This window comes from Sphaeramia orbicularis, chromosome 18, assembly GCF_902148855.1.
Source record: "Sphaeramia orbicularis chromosome 18, fSphaOr1.1, whole genome shotgun sequence".
NCBI lineage: Eukaryota > Metazoa > Chordata > Actinopteri > Kurtiformes > Apogonidae > Sphaeramia > Sphaeramia orbicularis.
In genome coordinates this window covers 16968948-16995401 of record NC_043974.1, presented here as the reverse complement: position 1 = coordinate 16995401, position 26454 = coordinate 16968948, and the positions used below count along the sequence as shown (strand labels likewise).

At 38.9% G+C, this 26454-nt stretch overlaps 1 protein-coding gene across 3 annotated transcripts in view; it reads left to right on the top strand.

Annotated features, from left to right (window-relative positions):
- The first annotated feature begins 1254 nt into the window (after positions 1-1254).
- The window catches only part of lrch4 (leucine-rich repeats and calponin homology (CH) domain containing 4), a 78486-nt gene continuing 53286 nt past the window's right edge, over positions 1255-26454 (top strand). For all 3 annotated transcript variants that reach the window (XM_030162158.1, XM_030162157.1, XM_030162156.1), the window contains exon 1: positions 1255-1666. In XM_030162158.1, the coding sequence (XP_030018018.1) occupies positions 1495-1666 (172 nt within the window). In that variant the 5' untranslated portion in view covers positions 1255-1494. The remainder of the gene's footprint in view (positions 1667-26454) is intronic.

Genomic DNA, 26454 nt, shown 5'->3' with positions numbered 1-26454 from the left:
AAAAGGGCACATGTCACCCCCTTACTCATTGAGTTACACTGGCTACCCATAGCTGCCCGCATCAAATTCAAATCTTTAATCCTAGCCTACAAAATTCTCCGTGGGTCTGCTCCTGTCTACTTAGGTGCACTAATAAAAGCTTATGTCGCCCCACGACCACTCCGCTCGTCTGGGGAACGTAGTCTGGTGGTCCCCAGACCTTGTACAAGACAATCCAGGCTCTTTTCATGGGTCGTTCCACGTTGGTGGAACGCTCTACCAAGTGCTACAAGAACAGAGTCATCCCTGCCTATCTTCAAGAAGCTCCTGAAGACCCAGCTCTTCCGAGAGCACCTCCTGTCCTAGCACTTTCAAACATTCCATTTTAAATATTCTAATAAGGTTTTTCCCAGGACAACCACAGATTCTTTCACGATTATCTCTGGACCTGCTGCGGTGGTCTGGCCTCTTCCCTGCCCTCATCATCACCACTCACTTATCCTCAACCGCCTCCATGTGTCTCCCCCTACTCCCCCCTTCTCCCCCTCTCCCCCAGTCCCTATCTCTATCGCTCTCTCTTTTTCCCCTTCTCTACTCTCTCTCTTTAACCCCAACTGGTCAAGGCAGACGGCCATCCTCCAGGAGTCTGGGTCTGCTCCAGGTTTCTGCTGTTAAAGGGAAGTTTTTCCTCGCCACTGTCACCAGTCACAAGTGTTTGCTCCTGGAGGATTCTGTTGGGTTTCTGTAAATTGACTTAGAGTCTGGTTTTGACCAACTCTATATATAAAATGTCAAGAGATAACTTTCTTGTGATCTGGCGCTATATAAATAAAATTTGATTGATTGAGTGATTTAATTGGTTTTCCCCTGTAAGTCGCTTTGGAAAAAAGCGTCTGCCAAATGCGTAAACATAAACATAAACATAAGTCACCCAAAATATTATACAACATCAATTATTGTGCAAATATAAAACTGATCCCTAGCTAATGTTGACTAGTGTATTATGATTGTCCCTCTCAACTCACCAAATATTTTTTTTTTAATCAGTAATTTTTATTTTTATTTATTTATTTATTTTTTATCAATTACGAGAAATTTCAGGCGACCCCATTTGAATTTCAGGTGACTCCACATAGGTTCCGGACCCCAAGGTTGAAAAACACTGCCTTACCCTGAATTTGGGGAAGCCAGCTGTGTGGGACTTTTACATTGAAGGAAAGTCGTGCTTTTCCTGTTGCGTCGTTACGACACTTTCGAGCTTGATACGACTTCCTGAAAGATTGACAGCTCGCGCATTGGACTCGGTTATTAGTGGGAACGGTCGCTCCCGTTGTGTGAGGGACGCAATCACAACTCACGCTACAACTCAGCGCTTTTTTGTCGGATTTAATTGTGTACTTTTGCGGAAGTTGACCGGGGGGAGCCCTCAGCGTGGAGTTTAATCGGACCTGCGGGGTATGAAAGTGGAGGGGACGCTTCAAACAAAGTAAAAGAGGAGGTAGACCTGTCCGTTTGATGGCTGCTGGGGATGGAGCCCAGCTGCCGGCCACAGTAGCGGCCAGCCGGAGCGTGGAGAAGGCGCTCGAGGAGGCTGCCGCGAGCGGGGCTCTCAACTTATCCAACCGAAAACTGAAGGAGTTTCCCCGAAGCGCCAAGAACTACGACCTGTCCGACATTACACATGCAGGTCAGTTTGCTTTGTACTGTTTTCTTTTTCAACTGGCGAGCTAGCTGTTCCGAGAAGCGCCTTTTGTTTTATCGCCACCTGCTTCTTTCTTCTAACGGTGAAAGCACATCCTCCCTCCGCCCCGACACGTTTCACAACACACTCTGGAAAAAAAAAAAAAAAAAAAAAAATCCCCCAGTTTCAGTCTTCTCATGATGACAGCCACAACTTTAAACATCACACAACAACATTTATCACTTCTGCCACATCTTGTAGAGCTACTTCTCACTGCAGTTGTTTCCAAAGCGTTAAAAGTGGCTTAGCTAGTCCTCTTTCACAACATATGAGCTCCATGTTGTCTTAGCTTTACAACACTTACAAGGGGATTTTCTTTTTTATTTAAGAGTTTATTTTCTGTACTAACCCTATTAAAAAGTCCAAATCCTTTTTAATGGGTCATTTAGTTTTGCATTCAAGCACAACCATATGCAGCTCCAATCTTTGTAAAGTAAGTTTTTGCTCTAGTAAAGTAGACTTAAAAGAAGAAAAAGCTTAAAAAAACATCAGACTAGCATTGAGTTCCTCTTCCTCAACATATACTATTGAGAAAAAAAAAAAAAAAAAAAAACGAGTCAAGATCGCTAGTCTCCTCAAAAGCATAGTCTTGAATCCAAATTGAAGCCCTTTTACTTTGTCATGTGGTGAAGAGGATGTTTATGTTGTTTAATATAGTACTTTTGCTTTGTTTTGGTTGTTTTGAGTTCACAGAGAACAAACATGGCACCCTCCTAAAACCAATCTCCTTGACTGTGTCTGAACATGTGTCACTTCATCTCAATTAGTTCACTTGCACAGGATATAGTAGAAGGCTGTAGATAAAATCAACAGAGAGTTCAGCTGTACAGTGAAGCAGCCAGCGATGACAGTGGGGGATAAAAGGGAGGCTACCTTGGCCTTTCCTTGCTGAAAAGAGGATTACCCCATCCAGGTTGCAGAAATCAATCTGTCCACGCAGCGATTTAAAGCGACACCCCCACTTCTCTACTGCTGCTCTCTGTGCTCTGGTAATTATGACCATCTGCTCATAACAAGCTAGGTGTTGGCCCTATGGGATAAGAAGGCCTTGAACATATATAAGCACAATCACACAGACACCTGCCGTCAGAGTAACCCTACCCTAATGACCATGAATGTGAAGATGCATTTCATACCTGTGCTAATGCCACTTGATTAGGATGTGTTTACCCCAGTGCAGCTTCTTGGATAAATGGCTTATAGAGCTGGGCAAGTCAATTAAATCAGGAGGTGTGGTTTGTAAAGTAAGATTGAGGACATTCACTGAATTTTTATTTGCAGTGCTCCTTTGGAGGAGTATTAAAAATACCAGGGGTACGTGAGAGATTCAGTATTTTATTGGCACTTTTTATACTTAAGGTCCATTGTGTAAGATTTAGATAGATGTAATGACATGCACATAATTATGTTTACATTACTGCATAGTCTTCCAAAATAAGAATAATTGTGTTTTCATGGTATTATCGACATAGGGAGCAGTGCAGCTCTACAGAGTACACCATAGTTCTACAGCGGCACTGAACAGATACACTTTTAAGGTGCATTACCATTGCCATCAGTGATTAGTGTTAACTACAGATAATATCCCCTTAAGTAGAAAAACATAGTGGACAAAACAAGTACCAGCTTTTATGAGGTCCTTTTGCATTTCTTTGTGGCCACCATAAGTGATGGTGGTGGGTATTGAATTTATTGCAGTCTTCAAGTTTTAAATGTCACACACTAAGCCTTAAACTGAGAATACAACATATGATTTTATGTTGTCATGGATGACAGATGACCAGAAAAGTAATATGTTTTGTCTTGGCTCCAAAAATTTTCATAGTGGAGCAATATGCACTGTCCACCATCACCATCGATACTATATACAGTATATACACACACACACACTATTATTCCAACAGTGCAGTACTCAGCTTCAGTGTTTACTACGATGCAAGTAGCATAGAGTGATGACCCATGCTGATGTTTTGTCTACATCGACTTGTATCTTAACTTGCAATTCATAGTGTAGTTGTTTTTGTCATTCTTTTTAGACATGTCAGACTTATGTTGTACCGAATATAAGCTTCTTAGATGCATGTCACCCGGTATGGCTTGCAACATCTAAGTTTGCTGAAGTCTTGCATGCTGTAGATGTCTTTCACGAACTCACTTAAACCACTTACTCAAAGGACATAATTCTAACAGTACTTTAATCAAGTTTTAAAATAACCCATAAAATAATCATAAAAGCTTAAAAGTTGTGTTGAATAAACTCCTTTACGTATTAGAATTGGCAGAGACCTTGCACAATCCACTTAGTAAAGTGTTTTAAGCACTTCTGCCTTATTGCCCTGGTTTTTAAACCTTCCAGTGGCCTCTAGTGCTACTTTAAAAGTGCTAACAAGGCAGACAACTTCAGGATATGTGCTGTTCTGGAACCTGTGTGTTCTGGTCTTAATATTTATTAGCCTTTCATGAGAGGGAAGGAAATTAAAAAGGAAGGGTTGTTAGGTGGGTGAGAGGGGTCCAGGAAACCTGAAGGAAGTCTTTAATGGGTTCCATGAATCTTTGAGTTTCACATCTAGAGGTCTTATAACAGGTGAGCAGGTCTTAAAGAGATCTTCAGAAATACTGGTAATTGTTCATTGATCTAATCTCCATGCTATTACAGATCATTACTCCACAATATAGTCAGTAGAGATGAGTTATTAACCCAGATGTAACTAGTGACATTACTTATAGTCATTAATGTTATTAGTGTGAATTATTAACTTCCTGACTGTAATATGTCTGTGGCAACTACTAGTCTTTGTTGGTTTACCTGCAGGTTTTTTGGGAGTCTGTATTTTTCATCAGTGAAGAGAGCATCCAGATTTCTGTCTGAGAACTAAAGGTTGATTTAAGGTTGTGTGCAAAAGGGCTTGGTTATGTAGTTATGAAGCCAACATATGTAGACCACACGTGCCTCCTCCTGCCTTTGGCACTAACATAACTTTATTTCAGGGCCAAAGGCAGCTACACAGACAACACAAGGCCAACAGGAGCTGTGGTTGGGTAGAATGGGTTGCTTGTGTTTCAGCCATAAGTTTTGATGGTATTGGAGATAGTGGAGGATGACTATGTGCAAACATACTTTATACTTATGGAATATATTGTGCTGCTTTCCCACTGACAATATTAGCTTAACTCACCTTGACCAAGCACAACACTTTTTATGTTTGTGTTACATGACAGCAGATACCATCAGATACTCTTTCTAGTTCCACTTTTGCTGAGGTTCCAAGAAAGCCAAAGTAATCCTACAATCAATTAAAATCAAGCACATCACAGTTTGGTTGAAACAGAATCATTGCTGTGCTAATGTATGACACCAGGCTAGCAGTAAATCTCTCAAAGTGCCTGAGGAAAAATTTTTAAGTTGTCCACATTGTGATTACCCTACCACAGATGTTAGCTCTGATTATATTTGCTCTCACCTGACAAAACCAGGTTTTATATTTTGCATTGGAAATTCTAGTTTACAGTTCTAAGTTTCCTCCTTCATTGTTGCTTTGCATGTAGCTGCAGCTGTGCTGAAGATGGCGTCACAATAGTTCCTGGTAGGGAGTACTATACTTACAGTGGAAATGCAGCACGCTACCAGCTAAAGCCAAGCTGAGCAAAGTTGAGTTGATTCTGTCAGGGGAAAAGCACTAACTTTCAGTTAAGTGTCAAAGTGAAAGAGTAGAACTAAAGGTCGGCCAATGGCGGTTGATATATTGATGATCATTTGGAGCAGGAAGGCAATTAATCAACTAATATTAGCCCCTGAACATCTAAATCAATAAATCTAGAAATGATCATCAAACTAGTGTGGATGTGAGTGACTTTAATCTTTTGAGCTAGTATTTTCCTTCAAAGTCAGTAATTCCACTTGAGAAGGCTATATTCTGCAAAGACTGATAGTTTTTATAATATCCCACTGATTTAATCAGTTTAACACTAAAGAACTAGTTCCATAAGTGTGTAAGCAATCCACAGTAGAGTTACTTTGGAGATTACATTTAGCCTGATCATGCATTATACTATTTATTAAGATAATGGTGTGAACACTGAACTGAATTAAAACCTCCATGGGTATCTGAAACGGTCTAAAACTAGTACTTTTCACTAATTGTAACAAGATATTGAAGTGACCTCTGATAATCTTTGCAAATTAGCTCTGCCAGTATTTCATAAAAATACCTTTAACTGATTGGTCTTGTGTAATCCAAGAACCTGCTTCATGGTTCAAAACTTGTCTCTTATTTTGTTTTTTGCTCAGAGAAATAGTCTGCTATAAATCTCTGTTGTTTTTTTTGGATAACTTACAAAATCTTGGAATTTCAGTTTGTTCCAGTCAAGGTGATAAATCCCAGGGTATTCGCTATGATAAAATGCCCATTTGGGATGTCTGTTTCTGGCCTTGTGTTCACCTTCAGGAGCTGACGTCACCATCTTTCACTCTAGCTCACACTGACTCATTTGTTATTCACTCAACTCTAATTCTAGGGTCAGGCTGGTCTATAGGCTCAATTGTAGACATTTAGTGTTGAATACATGTTTTTCAGCAGTTAGGCTGTCATTGTGCTAATGTCTAGTATTCGAGTAATGAGCTGCTGTCAGTTTCTCTGGCATATCTGGTGGTTATAACTGCACAGACACTTTATTTCAGCCCTGAGATGCACCTTCTGTGTCTGTCTGTCTGTGGGTGGTTACTGTCTTCGCTGATTCACCTAATTGTCAGGATGGTCCTGTGGTATATTTTTACCAGGTTAAATATGGATATAATCCTCAAATTGAAATGGGTCAAACACTGGTTTCCTCTACATAATCAGCACATGCTGATCAAACACAAGTAAACACATTCGTTTTCATGTAGATGTAATGACCTCATACAAAGACTTTCCTCTGCTTACACAAAGGTTAACAGAGCGCTGGAGCAGGAAGGGAACAAAGAGCATTACATCATTCTCATACCTAATAAGCTTTAGCAAGCTGACCTGAAGTAACAAAGAGGATAAGGTTGCTAAAAATACAAAAAAAGAGATGTCTGTTGAAGCAGTGTGTGTTTGTTCTGTGGCAGCAGACAGACTCATATAAAAGAACAGCTGCATTCTGGCTTTAATGGAGAACTTCACTCAGAAAAAGTTATTTAATGGATGCTTTCAGATGATGTAGCGATAGTGTCAGATGGAATTGTTGGATTTTTTTTTGTTTTGCGGCAAATGTGCTGTCATTTATACTATGAGCAGATGTTTAGTCTCCGTTTGTGGCGATATGTGGACTCAACTTTTTGTGCTGTATTACCATGATAAGTATTTTAAGTATCTGAGAGATGACGTGCAAAACTAAATTTCACAGTACTTTCATAGCACTTTTACATTTCATTAGTTGTTTTGACTTTTAGGTACTGGAGCATGATTTAAGAGCTGCATCTAGTTGGTATAAAGATTATCTTTAAAGATTATTATTTAGTTGTCAAAAACTGAACTAGACTCCTCAGTGCCACTGTTTGGTGCTGAAACTCTCACAGCACAAGATTTGTTCTTTGGAAACATTGGTCTTTTTTATCTTTCATTTCTGATGTTGTTACAACAGCAAAAGCACTGTTTACATGTTTGCTCTATACTATTTGCAATAGATGCATTCTGTTTGGTCAGATTTGAACCATGGAAATTTGATGAACCTTGCTTTGTTAAAGGTAGATATGTAGGTCTCTTTTGCCATGAAGGTGTTGGTTGAGGGGAGATGATTTGTGGACAGTGTTTTGGTGGTGCTGGGTCTGGAAGTGGCCTTTCAGAGCTGGACACAAGTGTAATGGACATTCCAGCTTATTTCATGACAAAAATAATTCAGAATTTTTTCAATTATCGTAATAATGTGATTGAAATGGTACTGTGATGCACTTATTTTCCTTTTATTGTATTATTTATGGATGTCTTTTGTTGAATACTGTAACCCTCAACTTGTCTTGCTGTACTGTTTGTTGTATTTTATATCCATGAACATGTGAAAAAGAAATAAAAAATAAATTATGAAAAAGATTTTTTTCAATTAATTTTAAAATAAATTCTAAAATATGTTTTTTATGATTGTGAATTATGTGCATGTTTTAAGGTTGTTTGGGGAATTACAGGGCATTGTTTCCAAGGTATGCATGCATTTAGTAAAGTAAAATGTCAAGGTCAGAGCCAATAAGAGGCAGAGCAGTATGGGTCTTTGCACAGTGAGGCTGGGGACAAAGATTTTGCAACACATGCAGATATATACCTACTAAATATCAAGCGCACTGCTGTGACCAATAAAATGACAGATTTTAATTTGCTGGTATACTATGGATCTCTGTGTAGGTCAGGTGTTCTGCATACAGGGGTTACTTCCGTTACAGGGATTAGAATGAGCACTGAGGCACTCTTATCAACTATGTGTGGGCTAAAAACTGCTCATTGTGGGGGACAGCAGTGGTGGATTAATTTTCACAATGTTTCAAGTTGTTTGCACAACTACAGATGCAGCTCATCTTATCTAGAGTAAACTGCTGTGGGCCTCCTTCAGAAGAATACATTGGTTGAACTGGGATAAGACTGGGCTGTGCAGGCCCAGCAGTCTTTATGATAACATCAGCTCCCCCTTCCTTCCCACTGGAGCAGCTTCCCTAAGGAAGGTCAAAGGTTCACACACACACACACACACACACACACACACACACACACACACACACACACACACACACACACACACACACACACAAAGGAGACTTGGCTTGCCTCTTCCACAGTGTTTCCCGGTAGCTTGGAGCAGTTCAGGGAACAAAGCCTGGCCTTTGTATGTTGTGTGCACCTTTCGGACCCAGTAGTTTGTGTGTTTTGCTGCAGTGTGGCTTTTAATGAATACACATCCTTGGGCAAATGCTTTATAACAAGCAGGCTTTATCTTGTACAAGTTTTCAAGATGGGGTTTTGAAACAAAGCTGTCAAACCAGAAATGCTTTGTGACTGTATTTTGGACTGGATCTTTCTCATGCTAACATGTGCATAGTTTTGTCTGGTTTCCTGGATGTGCAGACAGGCTTACAGGAATGCATCACAATATCAGCACTAGAACTTACTGGGAGCTTTAATCAAATTCCGTGAGCTAATTCAGGATGTAATAATGTCTCCTCTCATCGTGAAGACTCATTAAGGATATAATTCAGTCAAGTGATGCTTGACATTTGTGTGTCAGCCTCTGCCAAGATCTCAATGTGATTGATGCGCTTAAAATGTCTTGTGACTTTACACCTCTTTCACTTCAACTTTGGTCAGTTTTTCATATGAACAACTGAGTGTAAAGTGATTACCATAAACTAGAAACTGCCTGGGTATAAACAGTTCTCTTGTAATGTTTTATTTGCTCTAATAGGTCAGCTGTAAAAATGCCCCCTTGCACTCCATTAAAACACTGAAGCCACAGAGCGCTAGAGCGGAGGTGATTGTAGAGCAGAGAGCAAAATAAAAAGAAAGCAGTTTATCATCCAAATGAAGATGGTATGAAATGAGGATCTCTGCTTGTATTTCTAAGGCTGCACATGCACCACACCATTTTTGCTGCTCTATAAAAGCTATAAATTGTGCTCAAAAGTAGGGAAACATTTGTTAACTCAACCCCTCCTAGGATGACTAGGAACACTGATTTTTGTTTCATAGATGGTGTTGTAGATAATGGTGTGCATAAACCTTCAAAACTCCCAACTTGTTCAAGTTGGAATGCAGAGTCACCAGTTGTATTGAGCCTGGCATTTACTTAAGCTAAAAATTAGGTCCATTAAATGTTATTGTTTATTTTAGTGAAATACTGTCTTTGGTTCTATTCTTATTACTCGCAATATCGTTCTTATCTAAAACATAATGCAGTGACCATATTTATTTTGTTTAACTTATTTATTTAGATGTTGCACCAACAGCGATTAGTTATGTTTTCAGAGTTTACCTCACCTGGACAGGTTGCCAGCTTGAAGTGAACACAGTTTATGTGTGTAGCCTATAATTGAGAAAAAAAAAACAAAACTAACTGAACATGTTCATGCTCTGCTTTCCTTTTGCAGCCAATCTTCCCTGTTCCCTCTCTCCACATGGGGTTGAAATTGCTTTCCTTATTTCATTGTAAGCTGACCTTACACTAAGTTTGAACTCTGCTTCTGTATTACATAGGAAATGACAAATAATAAAGATTTCCTTAATATTAAAATGATTTAATGTGATTGGAGACAGTCCCCATAGTAATAAGCCACATATTGAGTTCACACTTTATTGAAAAGGGCTGCCGGAGACACAAAGGCTGATCTAAGTAATAATTTAGTTCATGTAGTAGCAGAAGCAACCAAAATGTTGTTATGTAGTAAGTTATTAAAGCAGCCTCCATATGACCTCTGGGAATGTGAGAGACAAGAGCTTGCTGTTGAGAGCTGGAGGAGTGTTGGACAGCCTGAAAAACACACTCCACAGCACAACTGAGACGCCAGTCGCTGACTCAGAGAAATAATGAATGAGCAAAGGAGGTGTGTGTGCGAGCATGCGGTGGAGGAGAGATGTTTCCATACCATGTTTCTGTAAAGTGGTTTACAGTGAAGCCTTGTGTTGGCCTGACCCCCTTTGTTTTTCCACATTGTGGATTTAATTAATAAAGGTTTAATGATTTTCCACCAGCGTGCACAGCCAGTGGTCCATTCTCAGACATTTCTGCACATTTCACTGAAATGCTTCACTGGACAAAGTCATTTCTAGTCACTGTGGCCTTTTGTACTTTTTAAGGTCACAAGAGCATTTTATTGTTATTCACACTATTTAACTTCCTCTTCATCGTTCAAACACAAATGCCAGGCAATACACTCTGTTGTACTGTAGATAGCCTTTGTTTTAATATTTTGGTAATTAATCAATCCTTAGCCTTTATTCAAGGAAGAATTAGAGAATTATGCATGTCCAAGTAGTGTTGCTTTTGGCAGCCTGTTTTAATTTTAGTCTTGTCTTTGTGCCAAACTCTCATTTCAGTCTTTATTAGTTTTAGCCATGTTCATAGTTCTTTCGTCTTGTCAAGTTTTAGTGGACTACAACTCTGAGCATTTTAGTTGTATTTTAGTGAAAATAATATGACTATTTTCGTCTTGTTTTAGTCAATGAAAATTGTATTTTACTCTCTTTTTGGTCATGCAATTCTATTTAATGTGGTCAATATAGTCGAGACAAAACTAACATTTTCTTTTAGTTAAACCCATTTTAGTTCAAACAAGGTTATCTTACCATCCTTATGGACTCAGAAATATATGCTGTCAAGTTCGATATCTATATGAATATTCATGAGGGCAAGTCTAGTGAGTCTTTGGTCGGTCACTGTACTGCACAAATAGCCTACGTCTAGAGAAGCCTTATTGGGAGGGGATATCCGTGTGGTAAAGCCCTGCTCGGGCTGCATATTTCTGATCAAACCCTAACTGTGTCTGACACAGTTGCGTCTGAACCCAGCCCGACCCGTCAGGTCCCATCTGGCTCGGTTCGGGTTGTACTACTGTACCATGCGGACCCAGACTGGGAGCAGGTCTTTTTGGACCCTGAACGTTTGGAGCATGAGACGGAAGGTGCGAACTGGAGGAGGCGAACTGCCTGATAACCTGTGTACCTCACAATTTCACGGCACACCTGCAGTAATGCAACTAAAGATTATAACATCAATTCGTCTTGTCTCGTTAATGAAAATGAAGAGACATTTTATCACAGTTTTTGTTTTGTAAACTACAGGTAGTCTTGTTTTTATTAGTCAACAGTATTGCATTACACATTTAATTATAGTTATAATCACAGGACCACCATTTTCATTATGTCTCGTCTTGTTTTCGTCATGCGATAAAGGTTCATTGATGAAGATATTTCGTCATAATTTTCATTGACGAAAGCAACACTAGGTCCAAGCTTCCCAAAAGAGAGGTTTTGATGCTTTTCTTTGTCATATTAGAGTAATCTGATTATGTTTAGCATTTATTTTGTTTAGTCAAGAGACCATTTAAATGCATATCCAATGGAATTATAACAGGTGTCTTTATTGTTTGTTTTTCAGTGTTAATAGATGGGAATAATCTTTACTTGTGTTAGCTGCAGCTCTGAAAAATGAGTAGCTTTCTCTCATCTGCAGCAGCTGTGAGAAGGAATCTTTACAACCTTTTAAATCCAATGATGAATTTGAAATGTGCCAAGTCAGAGTACACATGCTAATATCAACAAAGTGAAATACATTTAAGCGCTCATGTCTGTGCAAGTTGGAGTTGTACATTGACCAAGGTGGAGATAATATTGAAATGTCTCAGGTCTGATGCAAAGAGCACTGGGTGTAAACAAATACATTACACATCATTCAGATGTTAAAGGAAAACAAGTGACGTGCATATGTTTGTTTCTCTCTGTCTTATCTTTATACTAATATATCGTTAGCCTCATAGCATAATTGCCATAGTTATATTTTTTCGGCTCATAACCAATTCTGCAAAATGAAGCTGCAGTGTTAGGAGAGTAAAGTTATTCAGATATCACAATTTGACCAAAAATATAACTTAGGCAGTTATTAGGGGTGTAATGATGCACTCGTTTATACCAACCCGTTTCGGTTCAAGGCCTATGATACAATACAGAGGTGTACCGAACGAATACTTTTAGCTAGGGCTGGGTGATATGGAAAAAAATCATATAACAGTAATTTTTTTCATATCCGACAATATCAATATGTATCATGATAAAAATCAAATCACTATTTTTGTCAAGCTTAAATTTTCTGTTACTCGTAAATTAGTTGTGACGACATCAGAAGATTATTTTTGATTTAAATGATTTATTTTATGTCAGAGGTTGAACATGACAGATGTGCTGAAGAACGTTATACAACTGTTTCAGATTAATAAAATGGGTATGTATATTTAAAACTAAAGTAAACATCTGGCCAGCAGGCAAAAGCTTTAAAAACAGACCATGTTCACAAAACAATACCGGGGGAGCGTCCCGTAACTGCCATAACTGGCGTAAACCAAAAATGAAACTTAACATGCTTTGAATGTCCGACTCCTGGCTTCTATGCAGCACCCTACTTTTCAGTAACCCGGTCGACTGAGTTCTCGGTCACATTTTCTCCCGAGGGAACTCTCGCTACCTCCCGTTGCTATCCAAACATTAGCGTGTGTGCTGCGGCTGCTCTTACGCCTGTGCTGTGTGTGTCAACCTAACTTGCTGTGGCTCTAGTGTGATTGGTTTGGTGTGGCGCTACTTAATTATGATTGGCTGTTCTTATGTCTATCAATACATGGGTGAATGAATTCTATCAAAATTGTTTTGAGCATGTCTCATATTTCTATCGAGGAAAAGTTAATATCGCGATATATATTGTTATCGTTTTATCACCCAGCCCTACATGTAGACTACGTGAAAAATGCAAACACTCAGGAAGCAGGGTGGCCGCAAGCAGAACCCATGTGCAGGGTTTCCCCTGTATACATTCTGCAGCGGCACCGCTGCAGAATTCTCAGTGCCGCTGCAAAAAAAACCCCAACTTTATTCTGAGGCTAGGGCGCCGAGTGGGGGGGTGGGGGTTTAAAATGACAACAGAGAGTATAACAGAGGCACAGAACCCATTGGTCTTCGGTAGTTAAGGAACCCCCCCCCCCTTTCTGGTCTCCTTCACTGTACCGAAAACACATAGAAAATGTGTTGAACCAAAGACCCCTGTACCGAAAACATACCAAACCGAAATTTTTCTGCACCGTGACACCCCTAGCAAGTTTGCTATGAGGCTAACGATATGCTAATATGTTTTTCATGACATTTTGGCAATACACGTAATTCCTCATAGTAATATTATTTTTACTGGAAGTTGGAAAATGCAGAGATAACACATTGCATAATACATTGGTTAAACATACTGAAATAAACTTACTTTACCAGCAGCATCAATGTTGTATAGACAATAATGGGAAAAAAATTATGGGATAAAGTTTTTACAGGCATTAAGTTATAAGGTTCTCACCTCCACTCCATTTAAAAATTTGTTGACTCTTAGAAAAAGAAGTCAACTATCCTTAGTATTTTGACTAATTGAATAATTGATTATTCATGCTCATCCCTAGTTTCCAGAATAGTCAGTGACAGAACATTGTACTTGTTGACAGGTGCATCAGATGTCATCAAAAACTTAGATGCTGCTTAATGACAGAAATGTTTGAGTATGTTGTAGTTGATATTTTGATTCAGTTTGTGTTGGATTGAATTGGTCTTTTTTCTGTATAAAACATAGTCCTTACTATCGGTGGACACCTCAGATAAGGATCTGGTTCTGCAGAAAACTGAAATTGGAACTAAAATAACTCTGCCTCTGCCTACATTCCTAGGAAGAGGCAGAGACCTAAATACTGCCATCCAGTCCCTTTAACAAATGGCTTGGCTGGAGTTGCTGTTGAAAATCTCTCTGCTAAGCTGCTAGAAACTACAATACTGCACTGTACAGAAGGGTTAATGGGGGCTAGTGCGATCCCTGATTTCACTTCAGTGTGTGTGTGTGTGTGTGTGTGTGCGTGCGCGCACAGTTTGAGCTCAACATATGGATGTAGCCTACCCTGTCAGCTGTTTACATCTGTTCTGTGTCATTAAATGTGACTGCCTGCTCGTGTGTCGGCGCAGTATCTTCCTGCATGTATGTGTCTGTGTGCGTTCACCCCCTCTCGTGTTTTATTTCCTCTGTTCTGCGGATGTGGGCTGCCTGTTCACTCAGTCTGCACTTCTGCTTTGTCTGTTGTCTTCTCGGAGTCCTCATTACTTTGTGATTGCCCCACACTGTGTCAGCTGACACGTTTCCATTCAACCGTCAACCCAATTTTTTTCACAAATGTCACTGAAAATAAAATCCTTCACGGATCTCTTCCTATATGCCAGATTGAACTGAACACAAATTCACTCAAAGAAGATATTCACTGGAAAAACTGAGTCTTTCATGAACTGATAAATACTTTACAAGTCATTGGTGTTGGCTTATGAATGCAATGCCTTGTCTGATTCTAGAAAGATGTTCCCTCTTGTAAAAGAGAAGCACATCTTCATGTACTCATGGTGATCGAGACATTTATTTGTTCCAAAGAGGCAAATTAATATACCCATCTCTTTATGTTGCAAGTATTTTTAGTTGCATGTCTAAATGTTTCTCTTTCCAAAGCATGCCACTGGGTTTTCTCTCTCAGAGCACAGCAGCTGGTGGGGAGGGGGGGAATCCCTCCACAGTCCCATGGGAAGTAACCAGAGAAAAGGCACAGACACATTGAGCAAAACTGCAGGACAACACTCCAGTCTGCCAACAAACATATATGCTGCCATACACAGTCAGGAGGCTGGCTGTGTGTGTTGGAGGTTCTCTTAGCTGCTGTTTCTTTGGAAATGTATCATGAGGTGAATATCATGTTGTTTAGCAACAAGATATTGAAGTTATCCTGAAGGTATCATGGGGATTAGAGAGTGTATTGTTGCCAGTCATGAGAAATGACGCAATATCAATTTCTGTGGTGGATTTATTTTGTTGAAAGGACATGTAAAGTACATAAACTCATATCACACAAAGTCAGACAGATGCCAGGTTAAGTTCCTCACATATGTAATTTGTTCAAAGAGGATCCTCATACCTGATGTGGTATTGTATTCTCAGTGCCAGATTGATTCGCAGGTGAAAGTGGAGTAGTATGTGTGTGGTCATAGTAAAGTCTCCATGTTCAATAGTGTTGCTTACCAGTGTATTTTTAATAGTTAATGGTAGAAGGAGATATCAGGCTTGACTACTCACAGGTCTTTTAATTCTAACAAATAAAGGAAGTCTTTCCATTCTATCTCCCTTTTTTGATTCCTCAGAGGAGATGCAGTTTATCACAACAAACACTTGCAAGAGATAATCCTCACCCAGTCACTGAACAGTGTTCAGAAGAAATAGAGCGGCAAAATGATGGGGAGGATGTAGGAGAGCTGACCTTCACCAAATGTTCCCAGGCTTATTGTGAAATCAGAACATCATCTTAGACCATGGATTTCACTGCCATTATTCCTAATGTTTCACCTGCAGAAGATGCTTTTATGCAGCTTCTAAACTTAACTAAATAAAAAAAAAAAAAAAAAAACTTTGCTGAGATTTGCTGGTGTGGATGAGTAGACAGAGGGTTTAGTTTATGAATCAGTGGCAATAGGGCAAATTTTGTGTAGTATTAGGCATCTAAACTGGAAATTCTTACTGTAAGGGACAGTAATCTCTAAGTGATAAACATACTTCCTAGATTTTTTGCGATTTAGTTGTAGGTTGATTGAATAATTCCTGGATAATCAGTAAATCATATTTAACTGTTTTGGTATTTATTATTTTCACTTTGTACCATTCAGTAGTTATTTGTAGGAACAGGGATGGTATTGTCCAATTAGTTGACCGTCAGCTTTTCCCTGCTCCAAAATATCATTATATCGATCTTTAAAAATCCACTATCAATCGACCTTTTAGTGGTTCAAAATTATGCAAAAACTGGTGAGGGCTAACCAATTTCCCCTGATGAGATTCCCCCTTCCCCCATGCCACCACAGCACCTAAAACCTCCAGAATACAGAAAACCCTGCAGTGGTCTCAGCTTTCTCTATATCCTTTTATCTGGGTTTGTTGTAGCACTTGTTTTGTCCTGGCACAGCAGGCAGCCATTAGTTAATAGGTCTCAGTCCCCTTCCTCCTGGCTCTGTGTTCGTCCCATACCACAATGTAACACTATAAGAGTCCGTGTAAATAATGTAATGGTGTGGAGTGGGTCTGCATAGTCAGTAATGAAAGCCGAGGCCCTGCTTGCCTTATGTAACCCAACAGATCCATTTAGTCCCATGTTGTTTGGTGTCCAGATGGCTGTTTCACTGAAGCAGTCAGGACATGTCATGGGGCCTTGTAGGGGTAGAAATGGCAAGGTTTGGGGGCGCCTCTAAAACAGTGTCTGCAGAGTTTTAAGTTTCATAAGTGTACCACGTAAAGGAAGCACTCTCTATTTTTAATGAACTGAAACATATCATCTTGAGTATAAACCTTTCATTTAATACTCATAAATTAAGACCTTGGAGGAACTATGATGGCCACGAATTGAACCATGACACTGCTCCATTAAAAAGGAATGAAAGTCATGTTAACTGTGTAAATTTAAGTATATGCTGCTGTATTAACTTCATGTAAATGTTGTTTAAGTGGTTTGTCTGTATACTCAGAAATTTTTTGTTCATTATCTTGGTCCATTTCTTTCAATAAGGAGTGAGGTGCCCCAAGGCTCTATCCGTGGTTTTTTACCTTTTTTTTTTTTTTTTTTTTTTTTTCTTAAGTCTTCTATTTCTAACTGTATGCAACTTGAGTCACATTCCTCTTAAAACTGCAGTTCATACCATTTTATGTAATTTATGAATTGCCTTAGTGGCATTTAGTGACTGAAGGACCAGACCTTCCTGCAGCTGAAAATGACTTAACAAAAATATTATTCATGATGTGTAATGCTATTTCATCAACATTCCTTGGGTTCCTTATAAAGTTATGTAATACTAGTTTGCAAGGCTGTTGGGTTCTGTTTTAATTTGTGTTCCTAGTTGTCACATAGTTGTTTCAGTTGCAGTTCCTTCAGCTCAGAAATACTCTGTTACTGTTTCCATATAATCTCCTTCCCAAAAACCCGCTGTACTTCGTTATACAGTTAAAATAATACTATTCTATTAATAAGCAGCACCATGTGCTCCTAGCATTTCTACTACTGAAGAAAAAGTAGACTGTGATGTGGTGCCTTTCTGTGTGTTCCAGGGTATGGGTCTAATTGAGGCCATAGATGCTTATTTGCGTGGTGATGGTTCAGGTAGTAAACAGGGATTGTGGTATTTCCCATTTTTTACTGGTACATGTGAACTATAATTAATGTAATTTTCTTTATGATCTTATTTTTTCTTTTGTGCTCTATTTAGGCCCAGCAAGCTCCCAATCCACTGATGATAAGAGTTGGGAAATGGTAAATGAGAGACTGATACAAATATCTAGAATATTATTGTCTTCGGTTTTATTACCATCAAACATACATTTTGTAGATGTGAAGAAATGTGCAAGTAAAAGATTGATTTGGGCATTAGTTCTTATTCATGTTGCTTTAAAACCGCAGGAAATTTTCTTTGGAATTGAACAAGTTGAATATTCTATTTTTGGTCTTTTGGATCATCATAATGGCTATCTTTACCCATGGTCTTTCATTTAGTAGCCTAGCTCCAAATTCACACTTTACTTTCTCTACAGGGTTTTGTGTACTTGTTTGGTTGTAGTACGCTGTATACCCCCTTTTGCATGAACTCACAAAGCTTTGCATACATGAGCTAAAGGAAACCTGCAGCCTGTAGGAGGGAATGAAGAGAGGAGGAGGAGGCGTAAAAAAACAAGGGTGAGACATGGAAAGGGAGAGAGGAGAAATCTGTGTAGGAGGATGGAGATGGACTGAAGAAAAAGCGAGAGAATCAGCTTTGACTTGATTAACAGTACATCAAAAAAGAGAGTTCCTCCCTATTATCTGTTGTAGACTGAGAATGAATATCTCAAGATGTCATCACCATCGTCTGTTCTCAGTCACCCTGAAAACACTATTTTCTCACACTGATCTCTCTCTCACACCAAGGCCTCCTCTTCATGTTCATAGCATGGTTAAAACATGGGGAAATACTCAAATGGGAGACTTTATCATAATAACTGTAATGACTGAACTTGATAACTTGGAAACCTCCATTTTTGGAAATAACCTTTGTGTTCTCAGTGCTTGCAGTGGGGAAACGCTGCTTATTTAGCTGTCTAAAAGACGAAAGCCACAACAATCTCATGTGCATGTTGTATCTTGTTATCTCGCTGAGTCACCTGGGGTTATCTAAGTCACATTAGTGCCTGCAGACCCAGCAGACAAGTTGTCTGAGATGCATCAACAGGGGTCAACTGGTATGTTTTCTTAAGGGCTGATTCGTTAGCTGATTAGTGCACCATTTGCAAAATTCTAGGACAGAAAAGATATTTAGAATGACAATTTGGCTGACAACTGATGCTGATACAAATGATTTCTATTTATTTTGTTACTGTTACTTTATACCCCACTTATGTGCCAAGAAAACACAGATATCATTGTTTCTTGTAGAAAAATAGGCTAAATGTTTAAGAGTGTTTTAGCCCCATTGCATTGTTATTGAGTTGCATTGTCAAGTTGAAAAGTAAAATATACGAAAAAAAAAAAACTTTGATATAACTCAACAGATAAATATCACTCACTGCCATCTGTGAAATCCCATCTTATATGCCAATACTAATACTGGCTGTGAAGAAGCTTTCAGCAAATATCAGCTGATGCCAGTGTTTGGTCGATATATTGGTACAGCCCTATTTGGAACCAACCTACATTTACAGTAAAAATAAAATGTCAGAAAGAGACTCTAAGTCATTATTTTATTGTAGAGCCTTTAAATGTAAATAAAAGAGCACATTTCAGTATTATAAATAGAAAGTGTGGATATCTCCCAATAGCATTTTTTTTATAAAGTTAGCTGAGTATAGTAAACGAAATTGCTCCCAGAGAAAAAATAGGAAGGATGCACTGATGTGTTAATCCTGGGTGGATGCTGATACCAATGTTTCAAGTACCAGTTTGTTCAGCAGCCTTTACCACTGTTTCTTTACTTTGTTTTCATGCTGTCTTGTTGCTAACGCTTAGCATGTTAACTTCTTGCAGTTTAACATTTTACATTAGTGAACTTGAATTAAGTGGAATCAGATCTGACTGGAGTGCGGCTGCATTCCCAGACTCCATGGCTGAGTGGTCACATCATCAGAGAGTGAAGTCACAGATACTGACGTCTGGCTGATAGATTAAAGCATCCCTAGGGTGAGGTAAAAAATAAGTAATACTAGTAAAACTTACATTTTACTAACATTTGAGTCTCAGTTTGTAGTCTCCAGTACAGATAAGAGTGCTGGATAAAAAAATAAATAAATAAAGAAATGCAGCACCAGTTCTGTATTTGATAATCTGTCAGTACTAATAATAGCAAATAATTGATAAACCTGTACTTCATACAGCTGTTACAACAGACGCTAAGTTTGTCACAACGTAAATGCCTAAGATAATTGTTTTCATTTTTGTTGTTGCCTGTGTTAAGTTATTTGTTTATAGTCTTTATGCAGCCAAAGTTCAGTAGCAGTGTACCGCCCTCATTTTCTGAACTCCAGAACATCTTGTAGTGCACTGTTTTGTAACACTCAGGCCCAGTCATGCATCGCCCTCACACACCCACTCTGACAGAGCGCTGGTGTTGGTTTCTCTCTACAGTGCTGCCTCTCAGCTTGCTGTAACTAACACGTAACAGAAATCAACAACGCCACATCCTGTCTCACAACAGCTCTTAGACACAAGTGGCGTTGTCATTGGTAACATTGTGAAATAAACCCCAAACAGCATTAGGGCGAATAACAGGCTCAAATGTATTACAAAATGCCACACATGTGAATAGATGTTAAAACCGAAGCGAATTTGTGTGGTCTAGGGTTTATGTATGAGGAAACTAATGATTAAGAATGAAATAACTAGTACACATTTGGATGAATAGACTCGTCTCGTATAAATGGATAAAAACTAAACTTGTGATTATTGCTAACGTGCTGAACAGATCAGCTTGTACTTTGATGCATAATCTTTTCCAAGTACATTTACTGACAGTATTTTATGGTTTTGTTGTCACCATGATAGGACCTGGTGGAAGATTCATAAAGTCTACAGTGTCTTAGAGGAGGGCCTGTGCTCTTTTGTTTTTGTTTGTTCTTTCATGTACATTGCTTTGCTTTGAAGCTTGAGGCCTCTTTGCAGGCTGCTCCTCTCCTCCTTTGTGCTGGTATTATCTGTCTGTAACTCATTCACTCTTCTTCTCCTGCTGCACCTTTTTCAATGAGTCTCTCCACCCGTCTTCTAAAGGTGATATGAGTAGAGCCATGAACTCGCCTCTGCAGGTACAAGGACCTTCTTTTATTCTATTCTCAGAGTCACACTGAGGGGAATGTGACATTTTTTGGCCCTGTGACATTGCCTAAATGTCAGAGCTTTCTGTTTACAGTTGGTGTTTTGTTTATTTCACAGGGGTGTAATTCTATAGTTCAGTTTCTATGTGGAAAATACTTAAATATTCCTAATTAGCCCTGCACTTTATCAATCTTAATTTTCTGTTCAGTGTACTTGGACTGTATTTGTTGGGAAATTTTATGTTGTGAAAGAACTATTTTTATGAGAAAATAATTGAACAAAAGTCTGATAGATTGGTGGTAGAAATGATGATTTCCAAGTTAACCTCAGCTAATTAATTAACAGCCTTTTTGTCATGTTTCTGTTTGTTGATGGACATCATCAGATGTTTGTTTGTGGATCAGTATGATTTCTTAACACACAGTTCAACTGTTGGCCTGTCATGACTCATTATGTGTCTGTGATACAACATGACTGGTTAGCTGCTGATGCCTCACACCACACCTGGTTGTCACCATAGTTACTAGTGTTTGACTGCTGTGGTTTTGTGTTGGCCAATAACACTGTGACATAAGGTGAGGTGGTATCTAGCTTCCTGTGATACTGTCAGCAGAACAGTAATAAGATTAGTGTGTTAGTGGACATTGACAAGACTGAGCAGTTCATGCTCAGCCCTACTGACCGACACTTCCTCAAAAAACGAAAAAATATGTATAAAAGTATTCAGTATGACATGTTTTTAAGGTGTGTCTGTCTAAGCATGTGTTCAGTATTTGTAGAAGTAGCCTATATTGTTCAGTTCCTTAGTCAGGCCCCTGGTTATGCAATACGATCTGTGGGTCTGTTGTCTGTATTTCCTTGTTTTTGTTTTTGTTTTTTTTCACAGTGACTTTCTTTTGATGTACTGATGTGGCCTCTCATGTGTTGTGAGACTTTCCAGGAGTCTTGTATTCCAGTGCATTGCAGAGGTCAGGGGTCAGTGATGTCAGTGTCTGAAGGAGCTCTACCTGACCTGTAATCAGACTCAGTGTTCTGCTCTGACATGTCAATCCTCCTTGTGATGCTGATCCTTTGAAATCCTCTGACTCTGTGTCAGGCTGCATGATCCAGCCTCAGGGTTCGCACATGCTCTTTTTCAATCATATGCACACTTCACCCACTGTAAATCTACCTGCCTTATTGTGTTTCATGCATTTCAAATGCTGTCACAGATTTAGTCTCATTTTTCATGTTTGCATTAGTTTTGAGTGCAGTTCTCTTATTATTTCCACTCACAACTGCTTAATGACACAATGTAAGCATTTTGGTTCAGTGTTTTTAGTGCTGTACTTGGAACTTTCTAAGCATTTTGCACTTTCTGCTGCACCCAGATCAGTGATTTCATAGCAGGTGTTCTGCATTAGTCTGACGAGCTTTATAAAAACTCTCCACCACAAACTCTTGCCTGCTTGCATCTATCTAACCTCATTTTGTATTTTTAGCTATTTCTCCAAGCTAATGATAGACAACCTTATTCTTAAGCTTGGTAGGAAAGCTGAATGGTTGCCATGGTAACTCTACAGGGGTCAACCTAGGTCAGCAGAGCCCTCAAAGTGGTTGTTGAGTTAATCTGTTCTAATGGGGTGACACATGGCTTATGATGTGTTTGTGCATTTTATTAATCTTAACCTGATAGTTTTACGGTCATGTTTGTATGTATGTCTCTCTGCACCTGTAACTCAAAAACTACAGCACCTTCAAACTTGACAAGGCCAGTCTGTTTCCCATCTTGATTCACTTAGAAGATGATACTGGAATTTCTTCAAAGGATTCTTCACCATTGGAATATTTTTGTGATTTTAAAGAACCTTTTATTGTTGGGCTTTGAAAAAGAAAAATCACACCCATGCTGCATGTTGATATCACGAAAATAATTCAGAGCTAAGAGTATGTTTTAAATTAATTTCTAAATCTGCCATATTTGATGAATGCTCTTGACCTTGGGTTTGAACATAATATTTGGTATCCTTCATTCTGTATTTTCATAGTCAGTTTGATACTAAACTGATAGGATTGACACTGAAATCACACTCCACCACAAAGCAGTGATGGTCAGTATGATGGAGGCAAAAGTCTGCAATCTGTGATTGTCAAAGTCTAAACATAGAATTATTAATTTATTACATGTTCCTACAAATATTCAATCAACGTCTTGGCCTGATTTGAAGCAGCCAGCCTTTGGAGCTTTTTATTTCCCAAATTGGGTGTCCTCTGGCACTTTCTAATGCCCCTCCTCCATCATATACACTGCTGTGAATTACTTTAATATTTAATATCATCATTATATTAATGAGTTTACCCACCTATTTGTAGACATGTAGTGAATTAGTGTGACAGAAAATTAAGCTTTGTGTGCATTGAGCCCAAACAGTCCAGAATTAACAAATAATGCTTAAAACAATTGTTGATTAATCTCAACTGTTGTGCGTTAGAGTTATTACATTTTTTAAAATTTTATTTGTATATGTATTGACACAGTAATGGCAGAATTTATGCCACAATGATAGTTAATATGTACTGTGGAAACACAAATGCATTTTCATTCAATGAAAATAGACAATGTTATTTTAAAGGGACACGTTTAATCCCATGTTTTTAACAAATAAAAACATGTCCTCCAGGAGTCTGGGTCTGCTCGAGGTTTCTGCCTGTTAAAGGGAAGTTTTTCCTCGCCACTGTCACCAGTCACAAGTGTTTGCTCCTGGAGGATTCTGTTGGGTTTCTGTAGAATTGACTTAGAGTCTGGTTTTGACCAACTCTATATATAAAATGTCAAGAGATAACTTTCTTGTGATCTGGCGCTATATAAATAAAATTTGATTGATTGAGTGATTTAATTGGTTTTCCCCTGTAAGTCGCTTTGGAAAAAAGCGTCTGCCAAATGCGTAAACATAAACATAAACATGTTTTATCTTGTCTATATGTTGGTATTCAGTATAATCACTTAGAATATGACAAGTTAGTCTGACAATATTTTTGCTCATTTTACTTTGTGAATGTGTTCTGAAGACGGATAGAGTGCAATTTATGTAAATGCCATTAACTAATCTGAGCCCAAATTGCTCTTAGGTCTGAATGTGAGAATGAACGATTTTGTGTCTGTACTGTATAACGGCCCTGTGATGGATTGGCCCCCTGTCCTGGTTGTAGCCGTTGTCACCCAGTGTCAGCTGGGAAATGCTCCAACTCACCCCACCCCCCATCCATCCTTACTAACACAACCATGCAAAGGATTAAGTGGTTACAGAAAATGAATAAATGAATAATTAATTAATTAATTCAATTATTAAGCCTGTAAATGTCTGTGTGACATATGTGGAAAACGCAGCCTTTCAGTTGACTTTCAAATTCTTACTGCTCAGTCATGATGTTGCTGCCACTAGTGTTTTCGAAGGTTGCCTAATGAGTTTAATGAGGATGTGTGGTTCTTAATGTGTTTCCTCATCAGCTATTTCTCTCTTGGCTTTGTTTGACAGGACAAAATCTGTCAGCTGAGCAGGCACACATATGTGGTGGAGAAACTGATGCAGACAGATTGGCATGTTTCTCTGTCCTCATTCCAACATTTATGTGAAGTGGAGGCAAGTGGTTGCAAAATGTAGTTGCATTATTAATACTATTTTATAACAATTAAAAGATATTAAAATCAATCCATCAAATATATTACAAATATAACTGACTGATTTTGATTTATTATTGTGTGATGTACATAATATGGTAAGCACATAAGAATCTTCGAAGACCTCATTAATCATTAAACGAAAGCAGAGCAAACATACCCAAGTACTAGGGATGTCCCGATCTGATCTACAGATTGGTATTGGCTGTGGATCTGGCTTTTCTTAGAAGATTGGATTGGATTTAGTCATGATATCGGGCCAATCCGGACCCAGTTCTGGGGGGTAAACACACATCCTGCTCCCTCAAATTAAAGTTTCTGAAGGTAGGGAAAAGGAAAATTAGCTGTACAACAGCTTAGTGAAACATCTATAGGTTTTACTTTCACTTTAAGGTCTGGTAGTAATGCCTGAGTCAGGTTTTTTTTCAGTCCGCTGGGCTTTTGTGGAATTATTTGACCCGACCCAACCCACCCTGCAAATAAACTGACATTCTTTTGACCTGCCCCAACCCAACCTGCGAGTAACCCGCTGATGCATCACTAATGTACGGTGCAGAACGCACCCCCATATAATACCTGAACTAGACGCATTACAGCAGTGGCCAAAACCGGCCTGCCAAAGGTTCTAATTTGTCCCACAGTAATAACTTGGAAAGTGTAAAATTATACTAAAGTTATTAAGAGTGAAAGGTGTCATACTTGTTTTAGTTCAGGTTCCACATTCAGCCCAATTGTGATCTCAAGTAACAGTATAATGACCTATAAATAAGGACTCCAAATTTAAAGCAAGATTTTATTGTAAAAAGTCAGTATCGGATTGGTATCAGATCTATATTGGCTAAACTAATCCTAAAGGAAAAAAATTGGATCAGATTAGAAGCAAAAAAAAATCCAGATCGGGACATCACTACCAAGTACCAACATATATTACAAGTACTAAATAAATTAACAATTCTTGTGTTTTTTCTAAGCTTTAGAAACATCAGTGCACCAAAACATCTCTGGCCATTGAACAGACATTTCATTGAATATGGATGTTTTAATACGTTAGGAGAATATTCTTCTGGTATTTGGCATCATTAACATAGCCCGTTATATTAATAAAGAAACTGGCTGGACTTGAATGAATAATCAGGTATTTGTTCCTGGAAAAAACTCTAGATATGAACATGTAACTCTTAATTATTGAAATCCCACATCGTAACAGAACGCCAAACCTTTCAACCACAGCTAATTTGCTTATGACAAATCAACTAGGATGTGTCTGTATCTGAGCAGTGCTAACAAAGGCTAATAAGCGTTATGACATTGGGTTTGGAGTAGCTCCAGTTTCTCACAGATGATCCGAAATGTGAGCCTCCTCCAGTCCCAGCCCGTCATTTAAGACAATTATTACTGACTTCAACACCAGCTGTGAATCACTCTGCCCCATCTGGATCCAGAACAATTACCTAAAGTCAATCTGAATGGCACCAGAGTGAGTCAGCTCTTTAACAGGAAGGATTGAGTTTTTGTCATGAGGGACCCTGTTCCTCCTCCTCCTTCTCCTCCTCCTCATGGGTCTTTGTTGAGCCATGCAGAGCTAACAGGAGTTGGCTCTGGATTGTGTCCGTTTAAAGCCAGCGCCCCGCTGTCTGAATCATGGCAGGCAGTTCAAGACTGGACATTTCACTGCCTTTCTCTGCTCCCATTCCACAGCAGATGCTTTTCCCATGATGCTCATGTTGAGTCAGGCTGGGTTTATCACAACAGCTTCCAGGACGTTTGGGCACCAGTGCCTTGTGGGGAAAAAATGGAGTAGGGCTAGGCTGCCTGAGCTGTTGGCGTATGCGTATTCAAGTATTTTTACACCTAGGATTACAATATAATGACAGAGGTGTTTTACAAGCAGGGTCCAAAATTAACTTTTTGGCTAATCTGCAAGTGACGGTTAAAATGAGAAATTTACCAGCCATAAAATTGCATCATGGATTATTTATAAGTAAAAATTACCTC